The sequence below is a fragment of the Ostrea edulis genome, chromosome 9, assembly GCF_947568905.1.
Source record: "Ostrea edulis chromosome 9, xbOstEdul1.1, whole genome shotgun sequence".
NCBI classification, from domain to species: Eukaryota; Metazoa; Mollusca; class Bivalvia; order Ostreida; family Ostreidae; genus Ostrea; species Ostrea edulis.
In genome coordinates this window covers 37793463-37807836 of record NC_079172.1, presented here as the reverse complement: position 1 = coordinate 37807836, position 14374 = coordinate 37793463, and the positions used below count along the sequence as shown (strand labels likewise).

The 14374-nt window shown below is 37.8% G+C and overlaps 1 protein-coding gene across 7 annotated transcripts in view; it reads left to right on the top strand.

The window, feature by feature from the left end:
- LOC125657744 (centromere protein F-like) overlaps positions 1 to 14374 on the top strand; it is an 83090-nt gene that overhangs the window by 37463 nt on the left and 31253 nt on the right. For 5 of the 7 annotated variants that reach the window (XM_056149101.1, XM_056149099.1, XM_048888499.2 and 2 more), the window contains exons 12-16: positions 6165 to 6296; positions 6479 to 6625; positions 6922 to 7677; positions 9337 to 12081; positions 13377 to 13462. In XM_056149101.1, coding sequence (XP_056005076.1) covers positions 6165 to 6296; positions 6479 to 6625; positions 6922 to 7677; positions 9337 to 12081; positions 13377 to 13462 — 3866 coding nt within the window. Of the gene's footprint in view, positions 1 to 1481; positions 1599 to 6164; positions 6297 to 6478; positions 6626 to 6921; positions 7678 to 9336; positions 12082 to 13376; positions 13463 to 14374 lie in introns of those variants that run through there. The other 2 variants (XM_056149103.1, XM_056149102.1) reach the window with 2 other exon arrangements.

The following is a 14374-nucleotide window of genomic DNA, read 5'->3' as shown; positions in this document are numbered from 1 at the left end:
ACTAAATTGAAACTAAATGGATATTTAGAAGGAGTATGTAGTCCTTTACCAGGGTGGTGTCAAAATTATAATAATGATTTGAAGGACGTATTTAAGTTTGCTGATTCTGTATAAAATCTAAATGCATACTTAGCAAAATCAGAAAAGGATGTACAAAAAATGGTGAATTTCACAACCCAGGGTTTTGACTCCAGGATGGGTCCAGATTAGTCATATCTTTTAATGTAAATAGACATATCATATTATGTAAAGCCTTTCATCAGTGTATGCACTTTTGAGGGCATTGAAGTTTTAAGAACAAATCTTGTTTTATACTGTTGCTGAACATTAGAATTTTAGCTTAGATATTCAGGTAAGATTTTTCTAGACTTCATAGCCCTAGGGAGTAGTGATACTTTTCACAAGTACTCAGGTGACTGATAAGGCATGTGGGCCTCTTGTTACTATATGTTAGTCTATAAAATTCTATGATTTGATCTTTGTGAATGCATCATTTTCTTGTAGTTTTCTATTCCTCTGGTACATTTCATGTTAATTTCTACATGATTATAAGATTTCGGAACATTCTAAGTGCACTAATTTTTGCATTATAAAAATAAATAAATAAAATCATTCCATAAGTCATCTTTGATTTCTGGGAATTCATCTGTGTTTTAACCAAAAGAAAAAAATTCTAGGCATAATTTTTTACAGTGCAGATCAGAAGGTCAGATATAATGCCCTCTGGCTCGCCAACAACACAAGATTTAATTCGTAGTGGAAAAAAAAATCCGTAATCAATAACAGCGAGCTTGCAGTTCTGTGAGGAATTAAGTTGTCTCTCCCTGATGTTCCATACTTTTAATGACTTTTCCAGCACTAAGGGCAGTTGTGTTAACAGGGTCATGCACATCCACCTAATGTTCTAAACAACAAACAGCTTTTTTTCATTTTCATTTTTGATATCAATGTCTGAATAATGAAATAATTCGAACTTTTTATCTATCTATAGAAATATATATATATATATTTCTGTTCTAATCTTTGAGGAAACTCATATTCCATAATACAGTAATGATAACAACGCCTTCATAAAAATAACGTTCCATACCTAATCAATTATTCAGCAGAGTTAATTATTAATTAACCTTTACACTTAAACATCTGCACAGAAATGTTGATCATAAGAAATGAGAAATATTATTCCCAATTGTATCAATCAACAGTGGACTTAATTGATTAAAACCAGAAATCTATACAGCTGGTGGTATATGTACATAACAGGACAACTACAATCTCATTCTCCTCAGAGTACAAGATGGAAGTGTCAGATTATTTCCTTATAATTGGGTGATTACTACAGAGACAAAATTCCCCCAGAGGCATTGTAAGGCCCCTTAGCACATGGAGATAACTGGCTGTGTTGTTAGTGAATAGACAGCTGTTTGTTGGGATCAGTTAGTGTGTACAGGAAGCAGACCTATAGCTGTGAGTGAGTGAGGGATGAATACTGGATAGAGAGATTGTAGGAGTGTGTCAATACATACCTACCAGTGGTAGACTTGATGTTTGTGAGTGTGTGTTTTTATGAATGGGAATTTTAACTGATACACAGACAGGTAAGTGTTTTCACCTAGAAATCAAGGTGATTTAATAGGTGCCTGGGATTTAAAGCTTTCTATCTCAATGTTTGTAAACAAGCTTAATTCACTTTGAAGGGGGAAAAAATCACTTGTACATCCATTACTGAAATGTGTACTGTAATGTATGTGTACAGCTAGCCTAGCAGACACAGAATGTGCCATTATTATGTAATGCATGTCGACATACCAGGAGCTCGTCTTGTCTCGTGACAATGGTGAAGGAATTTCTCAGGCATGTCTGCCCTCAACAAAAAAATGTTTGGAAGAGTTACTCTAATTGGGGGTGGGAGTTGGGGTGTTTGGTAATAATTTCTACATGTGAAAGCTGTGTGTACAGAAAATGTATAGGTATATAGTCTGAGATTTCGTGTTTTAAGGTGAACCATATGTTTAAGTGAGGTACTATTGCAGTCAGATACTTACTAAGATAAATAAGAATCTGAGGCTGAGATCATCCAGCAACCCTTCATCACAACAAAACAAATATTGATTCTGTGTAAACAGAGAGGCTTATATTGATTCATCTTAAAGCTCGATACACAAAATCCATCCTGTGCCTCAAGAAACCTCTCCTAGAAATTAGAGTGTGTTACTGGTGTATTCACATTGTGACATTAGAGGGGGGAGGAAGAGAGAGAGAGAGAGAGAGAGAGAGAGAGAGAGAGAGAGAGAGAGAGAGAGAGAGAGAGAGATCAACATAAGACTCTCCTACACACAATACACATGCATTGAAGAGGGACACAGATTGATCATGCACTTTCCAGTCCTTGTGTTATACTCATTTGGCCAAACTGAATTTTACTCTGTTTTAGTTGTTTCTAAGACCAAAGATAGGCAAAATATTTCCCAAGTTCTTGTTCTTTTTCACACATTAACCATTGATAATAAAAAAATATTCAACCAGAAACTCAATATTTAAACTGCGAAAATTTAGATAGCTTGCCTTTTAAAAAAACAAATTTAAAAGCCTTTTTTTAATTATCCAACCCTTTGTTGCAAAAAACTATAAGACGTTAAATAAATACTGAATTATCTCATTTAGCATTATTTACATAAAGTCTGTTTAATTTAATGGAAGAATGTGTTTAAATTAATCGTCTTTCGATCACTAAACGTCGATGGAACAAACGAGGAATGTGCACAATTAGAATTAATATTCTCTTTAGAATTCAAAATACCTGTGCATGTATACACGTACGGAAGTAGTAAAATTTTCGCAAATCATAAGAAAAATCCAAAGCTGAGTCAACATTTGAGTTTAGGGAGTGAGTCACGGATCATTTTTTACAGCCATGAGTAAGTAGATGTAACAGGTTTTATCATTTTAAGCCCCAGTTTATAACGCCTGCCTGAGTTCTCGCAATTAACGACCTGTCACTCCCAGATTGATCTTTTAATTTGTGTATCAAATCGTACCATTGTGTATACAGCCCACAGTCTACGATTACCAATATTGATAAGTATAGGGGCTTTTTTTTCCAAACAAAAAAACATATTTCTGATCATTATCATAGGGTTGTATGTCCTAAGGTGTATTTAGCTGGGAGGCATGGATGGAACACCATTCTCTACCTTAAAACAAAAGTGCACGTATGTAATGGAAATATCTGATACAGTGTTTTGATATCAGGACATCATGTTGTGGGGATTATTAGAATTATACCTTACAGGTACCAGAATAAATTTAATGTATATTTTGAATATTTATGGTATATAGTTATCTTGATCTGCATAGTAACCATATAATGTTAAATATATTTTGAATATGCTAAAGATTTATTTATGGTACATAATTATTTTGATCTGCATGGTACCAGTATCATTTTAATGTATATTTTGAATATGCTAATGATTTATTTATGGTACATAATTATTTTGATGTGCATGGTACCAGTATAATTTTAATGTGTATTTTGAATATGCTAAAGATTTATTTATGGTACATAATTATTTTGATCTGCATGGTACCAGTATCATTTTAATGTATATTTTGAATATGCTAATGATTTATTTATGGTACATAATTATTTTGATGTGCATGGTACCAGTATAATTTTAATGTGTATTTTGAATATGCTAAAGATTTATTTATGGTACATAATTATTTTGATCTGCACGGTAGAAAACCATTCATTCCAGGCAGCATTCTGATTGTCAATCTGAATTTTTTTTCTGATACTTTGGCTGTGTGTGAGGGAGGGACTACCCCTGGTATAGTTCACGACCTGGAAATGCAGTCAATCACCTGCAAAACACCTTTGATAAAGATGATCACTGGTGTCTTGTATAAACCCTTGTGTAGACAAAATGCTTCATATCTACATGTACAGCATCCCCCCCCCCTCCCCTCGAGAATTATAGACTTAATCACTGGGTCTTGTATATTCCTATTTACACAGTGTCCTCCGGGAATTATAGACTTGATGTGTACACAATTATTCCAGTCAGATTGATGGATGAGTTGATTGCCACTCTGTACATCCATTCAGTAGGGCTGTCATTTTACCAACAGATGTTTATAAACATAGGCAAAATCTGTAAGGCGATCTTTGTCTTTGAAAATTGATCAACTCAAGTTTGATTTTTTTTTAATGCATTGACTTAGTTTATTTTTTTTTTTAAAACAATACAAATTATAAGCTAGCTCTTCATTTCTAAATTAAAAATTGTAATTAGGCACAATACATGAAAGAAGAGGAGAGTCCTACTTGTGTATCGTGTTTTCCTCTGGTAACCTTTTATGTCAACATGAACAGGTACAAAACAATAATGAACATTGGTTGAGCAACATCATGATGGACAGGATTTATACAACACCTGTATCAATCTGAATAAGCTAATTACGAGTTTGTCAAGCTAAAGCTAAGTGTGTGTTTACTCAGAAAACCTCGGAAACACAAGCATTTACCTGCAAACCTCCTTAGGTAAACTCACAGCCAACTACACAAACAGTACACTGGTTCCAACCTTCAGACAGAAGGCTGCAGAATGAACCATTTCCCCTGCAACGAAGTGTTGAATGAACAGAGTGAACTGTTGAATGGACAGAGTAGTTTAGTGAGGTTCTCTGCTGTAGTGAAGTGTTGAATGGACAGAGTAGTTTAGTGAGGTTCTCTGCAGTAGTGAATTATTGAATGGACAGAGTAGTTTAATGAGGTTCTCTGCAGTAGTGAAGTGTTGAATGGACAGAGTAGTTTAATGAGGTTCTCTGCAGTAGTGAAGTGTTGAATGGACAGAGTAGTTTAATGAGGTTCTCTGCAGTAGTGAAGTGTTGTATGGACAGAGTGAAGTGTTGAATGGACAGAGTAGTTTAGTGAGGTTCTCTCTAGTAGTGAAGTATTGAATGGACAGAGTAGTTTAGTGAAGTTCTGTGCAGTAGTGAAGTGTTGTATGGACAGAGTGAAATGTTGTATGGACAGAGTGAACTGTTGAATGGACAGAGTAGTTTAGTGAGGTTCTCTGCAGTAGTGAAGTATTGAATGGATAGAGTAGTTTAGTGAGGTTCTCTCTAGTAGTGAATTGTTGAATGGACAGAGTAGTTTAGTAAGGTTCTCTGCAGTAGTGAAGTGTTGAATGGATAGAGTAGTTTAGTGAGGTTCTCTCTAGTAGTGAAGTGTTGAATGGACAGAGTAGTTTAGTAAGGTTCTCTCTAGTAGTGAAGTGTTGAATGGACAGAGTAGTTTAGTGAGGTTCTCTCTAGTAGTGAAGTGTTGAATGGACAGAGTAGTTTAGTGAGGATCTTTCTAGTAGTGAAGTTTTGAATGGACAGAGTAGATTAGTGACATTCTCTCCAGTAGTGAAGTGTTGAATGGACAGAGTAGTTTAATGAGGTTCTCTCCAGTAGTGAAGTGTTGAATGGACAGAGTAGTTTAATGAGGTTCTCTCCAGTAGTGAAGACTTGGTATCTGAATGTTGAGGTGTCTTATATCAGTATTCTGTAATCAGTACTTCATGTCTAGTCATCGGAGGGCTGTGGCTGTAATTCATTGCATGTTGTGACAGAGGTGTAAATTTTACAATGGTAAATACAAGGTCTTCAACCTCAATACTAAGGTACTGATACCCCCAGACATTAAGACTGAGGTCCTGGTACTTCCAGACATTAGATTGGAGATCATAGGGAGGTTCATATGGGGATACTTGTGTAATTGTAGGGATTCGTAGGAATGGGAATAGTTCTGTCACTATAGGAGATTTGTTGGGGGTGGGTGGGTTGTATTGTCACTATGGGAGATTTGTTGGAGGTGGGTGGGTTGTATTGTCACTATGGGAGATTTGTGGGGGGGGGGGGTATAATATTAGTATTGGGTATATTATACTGTTTTCAAACTTTATCAGTTCTTCCTATGCAAATGAAGAGAGTATTCACAATCCCATGTAATTACATGTATGTATGAAGACATAGTGGATTTTCAATAACCAAGACTGGTTGTTACTCCAGTACACTGCTTCATTCTGCTGTCATCTAAGAATCAATCTATCCCCCATCACATTTTCTCTGAATAAACTCTGATCATTACGCAAGTTGTCTGTTTATTTCAGCATGTAGGAGCTCTTGAGACCATCCCTGAAGATCCGGCTGAAGCTTTTGAGACTATCCCTGGGCATTCCACAGAAATGAACAAGGCAGGGCATGGCTCCAGGAAGGCTGCAGCTGGGCCTGAATTCGACCAAGTGAGTAACCAATCCACTGTGAATGTCAATTAAGTCATATCAAGGTCAAAGACACTAATCAGCCAGTCACATCATTTACAATTGGTCATTCAGTAATACATATAATAATACAATGTTATAAACGTTTTCTGTATTGTGCTTTTATTTAATGTATCTTTAAACTTTGACCTCATGACCTTCAGTATGTCGAGTCCCTGGAGTCTTCAGTTCGTGACCTTCAGTCTAAAGTCAGTCGTCTTCAGCAGGAGAATGCTGCCCTGAAGGAATGCCCCATCAGTGCCTCACCCTCACTGGAGGAGAGGGAAGCCCAGGAGGTCATGACCCTGAAGGTGAGAGGTTACAGGGAGTGGTTGTACACATTTTTGCACCATTTATTCCTAGATGTAAATTTATGGTGATAAACGTGCACAATACAAGATTATGGCGTAATCAAATTCTATCAAGTTTTTAATACCTTAATTTAGATTCAGTAACATGACTTAGAGCTTTTTCAATTTTCCTCTTTCGATTTTTATTAGATTCTATTGGGTAATGTGGGTGCTTTGTTATCCTATACAATAGCTAACAATACTGGTTGCGGTTTACGTTATTTCACAGTGGGTAGATATTGTGCTCATATTTCCAGGACACTCACACTCCAAATTCACACTCACCCGAACATCTACTCACTACTCGGTCATCTCAAACTCAACCGTCAGATTTCCCAAGATCTCGCAGTGAAGACCTTCATTCGGGTAATACCAGTAAACAAACTTGCCCGATTGAAATTGCAAAACCTGACATTGATCAAATTAGTATTGTGAATGTCGATCCTCCAATTCAAGCCGCAGAAATTGCAATTCCTCTAGAGGAGCCAGACAGTGCCGGAGAGACGAACGAAGACAGATCCGATGTCACCGAGGACTCATATGAGAGTCTAGAGATGAGTCAAATTGCTCACATGAGTCCAGGTCATGATGTAATGGCTTGCTCAGCTGAGATCGTAGCTCTGAGACATGATTTAAATCAGTCTCAGGAGGAGGTTTTAGGTTTGAGAACGCAGCTTGAGGAGAAAATGTCCTTGAAGGCTGATCTGTTGGATGAGAGTGCTGATTTGTACGAGTTGAGATTAGAGGAAATGAAACATGTTTGTGTTACACTTCAAGACCGAGTGTACCAAGCAGAAACAGCGGAAAAACAACTCCGAGAAAAACTCAAACTTGCTGAGTACACAATCAATGATCTCGAGAGCAGTGAAAACAGTGCTCGAGAAAATCTTGATGTGTTTAGAAAGTCAGAAATGGAGTATAAGAAATCGCTGAGCAGCTGCCAGCAAAGAATACACGAGCTCAAAGAGATCATCTTGGATAAAGACATCAGCGAGAACAATCTCGCGGATAAGGTATTGTGATGCATCATGGGATTGATTTCTGAATGTTTGACCTGTGTCTGTAGCTTCTAGTCCTTAAGACATGATACATAATTTGCTGTTAATCATCAGAGTGAAGATTTTATCCAGGATGACAGTGTGCTAGGTCTTGCAAAGCAGTTCACTAACAGGGCAGTTTAACAATCCACTATACATGGAGTTTTGTCCAAAACATTGAATGTACTAATCGCTGCATTTAACATCATCTAACTCCTTCTAATCTAATTTCTGCACTACTAAAATGAAAAAAGATAAAGCTTTCAGAACTTGCTGGACATATTTTCTTAGTAGAAGCTTTAATGCATGGTGATTGTTATACAAAATGCAAGATTATTACATGTAGTATTAATAGGTATTGGTTTGATTTGTGTGAAACTTTGCAGGTTGGCTGAATTTAAAAAAATCATAATTATATAGTAAGGCAATATCTTAACTACATTGAATATTCACTTATACATTAACAGTAAGTTATATGTTAAAAGAGGGGTGCAGATTAAATGAATCTATAGCAGAGAATATCCTTTAAATTGAAATAAAATTGTACATGTATACAAGTATTGAAGGAAATTTTGTGCGGGGTACAAGTAGTGTTTCAAAGGACATGGTCTCCCTTTGTGAAGACATAAACTTTTCTGAGCGGATTATTGAATCAGGAGGCCGAGCTATTAGCTGCTCTGTGTCCAAGGACATACAGATTTTCTGTTGAGTAATCATTGTTTCAGGGGATTTTTTTACCATTGTGGTTAGACCCTGTCTTTTGTGCACTAGTGATTTACCTATAAATAACACACAATGAACTCAAAAGTCACTATACCACACAAACACAATAGAACACAGGCATTTGACTTTCACATTAAGATTAAATCGGTTTTAATTTTCTTGTGTTGACTTACTTTAGACAAGAGATATTTTAACGATGGATTATGATAAACACATTCTGATTAATTGCCAAAGTGTTACCAACAAGTAATACCCAGACTTAGAGGGCTACAATAACTATAGACACATTTCTGACTGCTGACGCAAGATTCTGTTTGAGTGCGATAATCCTGGTCATGTTGTGTGGATATTTAACTTTCGGCATTGTTCACAAAAACTAGAAGGGTTTGTATGCCCCTGAGGTTTTCATAACGGTGAAATGTTGATTTGTGTGTTTTGAAATGTAGTACTAACGGAGCTATATGAGGAATGTTTGGTGCGTGATATTTATCTACTCGACGTTGAATATTCGTTTATGATTTATATTCTTATCAATGAATGTACGTGTGTGGGGGTGAGTATGCAATACAGCTCGGGATCATTATGAATTATCAAAGTCTTTAATTCATTCCCAAATCAAATTTCAAGAAAATTATGCCATCAAATTGATTTTGAAATGAAAATTTTGAATGCAGGAGTAAAATGTCATGTCACTAATATGTACTGTGTAGTCACAAATAGATTTCAGAGTTTGTAAATTTCTATATATTCCCATCAAATATTTGTATTTCTGATGAATATTTCATTTTAACATGCAGTGATCAATTTTGGATGTCTTATATGATAAGCAGTCTCAAACATTGAGATGCCCCCCCCCCCCCCCCTTTATATTAAAGTGCAATTAACAATTAATCAGAATTTGTATTCTTGTAGGTGCAGTATCTGGAAAAAGCTGAAGAGATAGCTTCACAGAAAATCACAGATCTTGAGATGCAGAATCAGTTACTGGACCAGCGGCTCAAGCTGAAGGAGGAACTGGAAACTGACATCATGCTTGTCGAGACGCTGAAGGAGCAACTGAAAGATCTGGAGGCTGAAAATAAGGAACTCTCTGCTAAAGTTGCAGAGCTGGAAGAAAATGAAGAAATTCTCAAGATCAACTGGATGAAGGTTGCTGAGAATGACTCCGGGAGGATTCAGAGTTTGGAAGAAAAGGTGACTAATCTGGAGGTACTGAACATAGATCTCAGAAAGAGGTTACGGGAACAGAGAGAGAAATCGGACCCGCCCAACACCCCATCGCTGGCGTCCGAACTGTCAGCGAGCGAGAGGGAGGATGGTTCACTTCAGGAACAAGTCAGATTACTACAGATAGAACTCACCGAAACAGAGGAGAAAAAGAATAACCAGATCGAGAAACTACAGGATAAAATCGCCACTCTGAGGGAAAACGAGATAAAACTGAGCGAGACCCTGGTTGAAATGGAACAGATGGAGAGAGAACTCCGACAAAGAATGGCCATGTATGAACAGTCATCATCGTTTGACAAAATAAAGCAGTATGAAGGGAAAATCCGAGAAATGCATCGATCACGTGAGGACCTGCTGGACAGAATGGACTCCATGGAGGAACATGAAGGAGATTTGAAAAAGAGGCTGAAAGAGATGGAAGAGCAGCATGAGTGGAAGGTGAATCAGTTTGAGAGGAAAGTGGATCTGATGGAGAGAGAGATTGCACAATATATTCAACAAGAGGAAGAGATGACATCGAGGATCATGGAGATGGAGAAGCAGGAGGACGAACTGATGGAGAAGGTCAACAAATTGGAACTACAGTTAGAGGAGTCCGAGAATGCGAGGGAGGATTCGGAGCACGGGGATCAGAGGTTATCAGAGGAAATGCAGGGACTGCAGAAAGAAAACAGTGATCTGCAGGAGAATCTGGAAAATGTTAGCGAAGAGCTGGAGCAAATCCGGATTGAAAACAATGATCTCAACGAGAGGCTGATTGAGTTAGATTCGTATGAACAAGAATGTGAGGAGAAGATGAAAGAAGTGGAAAGCAAAGCTAGTCTACTAGAGGACACAAATTGTAAACTGATGGATCGCATTACAGAGTTGGAAAGTGTGGAAATAGAACTACGCAGCAAACTAGCAAATTCATCTGTGAATGTTAAATCTGAGTTAACTAGTTATTCTGGTGTGGATGAAAGTACAGATACTGATGATTTAAATGTTCCAACTGGCAGAAAACTCACAGGAATGTTTGAGCGTCTCCAGGACTTAGAATCTGAAAATCAGAATTACGTAGACCAACTCTGTAATCTTCAAGGTGCAGATGTTCTTAATAAGAAACTCAACGAAAAAGTGAAACTGTTGGAAGATTCGGAGGAGAAGCTGATGGAGCGAGTGATGGAACTGGAGGACCGGGAAGATTTCCTGAAGAAAGAAAATCAAAAACTACGAAATTCTGTGACATTAACAGAAGTTCCAGATATTCTAATGGAAGTGTCAGATCTGAGGGAAACAGTCGAATTATTAAAAAGGAATTTAGAAATGTTACGTAGTGAAAATGAAGACTATCAGGAAAAGATAAGTGAAGCAGAGAAAACCATTCAGAGTCTGCAGGGAGAACTCAGTGTGCAGAAAACAGAAATGGAAATCTCTGAGGCAAAAATGACGGAATTACAAACATCCTTGAAGGATGTAGAGGACAGTCTTCTGAAAGAAAAGCAATGTGTTCAGATTTTACAAGATTCTGAGAAGAATTTGTCGGTGAAATTAGATCAGGAAAGTTCACATTCTGAGACACTAGAAACAGAACTTTCAGAGACAACAAAGAAATTGAAGATAATGGAAATGGAACATGACACTAAAATTTCAGAACTCAACGAAACTCTTGCTAGTCAACTGAACACTGTGTCAGATTTGGAAATTTCACTTTCTTATTTCAAGCACAATGAAAAAGAACACACTAAAAAAATTTCAGAATTAACAGAAGAAAATAATGCTTTGATTAAACTAGTTAAAGTGAAGAAGGTTCGTGTGAATAGCAACTCTGAAAGTGAAAGCGAAAATACAGTTCTTCAGGATTGTAAAAATCAAATGAATTCAGATCAAAATGCAACACCCATAAGTGCTCAATCAACCCCTATTAAATCACAAATAGACCCTTGTGCCAAAGCTGAATTAATTGGTGATATTTCAAATATAGTGGATTCAGCCGAGGAAAAGAAATGTGCCAACTGTGTTACGTTAAATCAAAAACTAAGCGAACAATCCAAACTACATTCTGCTCTCCGGGAATCTCTCACAGCGCTGGAAAAAGAAATGAAGGAGAAAGAAAGGACTTGGAAAACTCTGTGTTCCAAATGCCAAGGTGTGCTTAGTGACATCTCCCCGACAGTGTTGTCCGAAACAGACAGTTTCTTTGGATTAAACAAAACAGAAGAGTTCACCAAGAAAATGCAGACTTTACAGGAAGGGTGTGATGAATTAACGTTGCAAGTGCGCGAAAAAATGCTCAACTGTCGAGTGAAAGAGCTAGAGGATGAATTAGAGGAGTTCCGAAGAGTTCTACAGGATATTGTGCTGGATATTCAGATCCGTTTCCATGACGAAATACAGGAGGTCATTGATGAGGTGCCTTGCACGTTTGAGCTCCCAGCAGGTATGCCGGTAAGTCATTGTGCATTCTGTTGTTAGCTCTAACCCTTTTGAGGGTGACCCCCCCCCCCCCTTCCGAAAAGAACAATTCCCTAAATTGTGTGATTTTAGGGGTTATTTGATATATTTTTTATGAGAAATGAATTAATGAGTGTCATAAAAAAGTTCTGTGCTACTGAAGCAACTAAACAATTAAAGGCTCTCATAAAAAGTTCTGTATCAATGCTACTGAACAACTGAAAAAAAAAATAGGCTCTCGTATAAAAGTTCTGTATCAATTCAACTGAACAACTGGGGGAAAAAATCACGGCTCTCATGTTCTGTATCAATGCTACTAGAGCAAATTAAAAAAATTAATGCCGCTCATAACAAAAGTCCTATATCAATGATACTGAACAACTGAAAAAAATCCATGGCTCTCATTATACCCCCCGCAACAAGTTGTGGGGGGGGTATACTGGAATCGGGTTGTCCGTCTGTCCGTCCGTCTGTAGACGCAATGGTTTCCGGGCTCTAAAGCGTTATCCTTTCCACCTACCGTCACCATATCATACATATGGACTACCCATGGGATGAAGATGTTCCCTATCGATTTTGGGGTCCAAAGGTCAAGCACACTGGACATCGAAGTAGCAATATGGTTTCCGGGCTCTAAAGCGTTATCCTTTCCACCTACCGTCACCATATCATACATATGGACTTCCCATGGGATGAAGATGTTCCCTATCGATTTTGGGGTCAAAAGGTCAAAGGTCACGCACACTGGACATCGAAGTAGCACTATGGTTCGGTTTGTCATGCCATTTGTTTTTTACACTCAGAAAAGAGGTAGTTTTTACCTATTACCAAAACCCTTTGGGAGATTGGGGTAAGCGGGGGGTATTCTTAGTGAGCATTGCTCACAGTACCTCTTGTTTAAAATTCTGCATCAATGCGACTAAAGCAGTTGCAATGTCTGCTCTATAGAAAGGGTCATAAACTTTAACCTGTGGATTATACACTTACAACCTTTGCAGTGAAGATTTTCGTACCCATGCCTACTTTGACTCTGGAACTCCATTTGTAAGGTCATATCTGAAAGACCTGTGACCGTTCACCTCAAATACCATTTGATGAAGGAACATTTACTGTATGTTTTAAATGTGTTAGTTTGACATGGAACAAATCGGAGAATTGAACCCGGGAAGTACGGATGTAAAGTGAATGTCCTATTAGCACTAAAATATGGTGACCAGTAAAGATTGATATATATCTAGGATTCCAGTTTTATGATTTTACGATTACAATACTATAAATTTTGATTACAGGTGGTTTTGAACCCAGAGCTAGGAAATGTCTTCAAGAATCTGGTCCATTGTGTTGCCTGCCTTACCAAGACTAAGGATAGATTCAGGTACCCCCTCTCCCAATCTTTACATAGCACCCTACAGGTACCCCTCTCCCAATCTGCCCTCCTCATCTGTACACAGCACCCTATAGGTACTCCCCTTCCCAATATGTACACAGCACCCTATAGGTACCCCCTCCCAATCTGTACATAGCACTATACAGGTACCCCCCTCTCACAATCTGTACATAGCACTATACAGGTACCCCCTCTCACAATCTGTACATAGCACTATACAGGTACCCCCTCCCAATCTGTATATAGCACTATACAGGTACCCCCTCCCAATCTGTACATAGCACTATACAGGTACCCCCCTCTCACAATCTGTACATAGCACTATACAGGTACCCCCTCTCACAATCTGTACATAGCACTATACAGGTACCCCCTCCCAATCTGTACATAGCACTATACAGGTACCCCCTCCCAATCTGTACATAGCACTATACAGGTACCCCCTCTCACAATCTGTACATAGCACTATACAGGTACCCCCTCCCAATCTGTACATAGCACTATACAGGTACACCCCCCCCCCCCCTCATAGGACCCTAATTACTGTAAATGATCTTTATAAATACAATTTGATATATACATGTATATAAGAATTCACAGAACGAATCTGTACAAAAGCAAAAGTGCTTGGGCCATCAGACATGTTATGAATAATTACACTTTGATATATCTTCAGGTTAAAGAAATTTTTACTGTCATGATGTACATGTTTTTTTGCATCCATGGATTCATTGTAAGCTGATGTTATTTGACAGCTAATTAATGGTGTTAATGGGTAAAATATTACAATTATTTCTGCTCTGTTATTGGCATGATCAGATTTGAAGACAGTACAGGTGGGGTCATTTCTTGTTACAATAAGTGGACATGCATTAGAAATACCTATTAATGGAAGGGAAT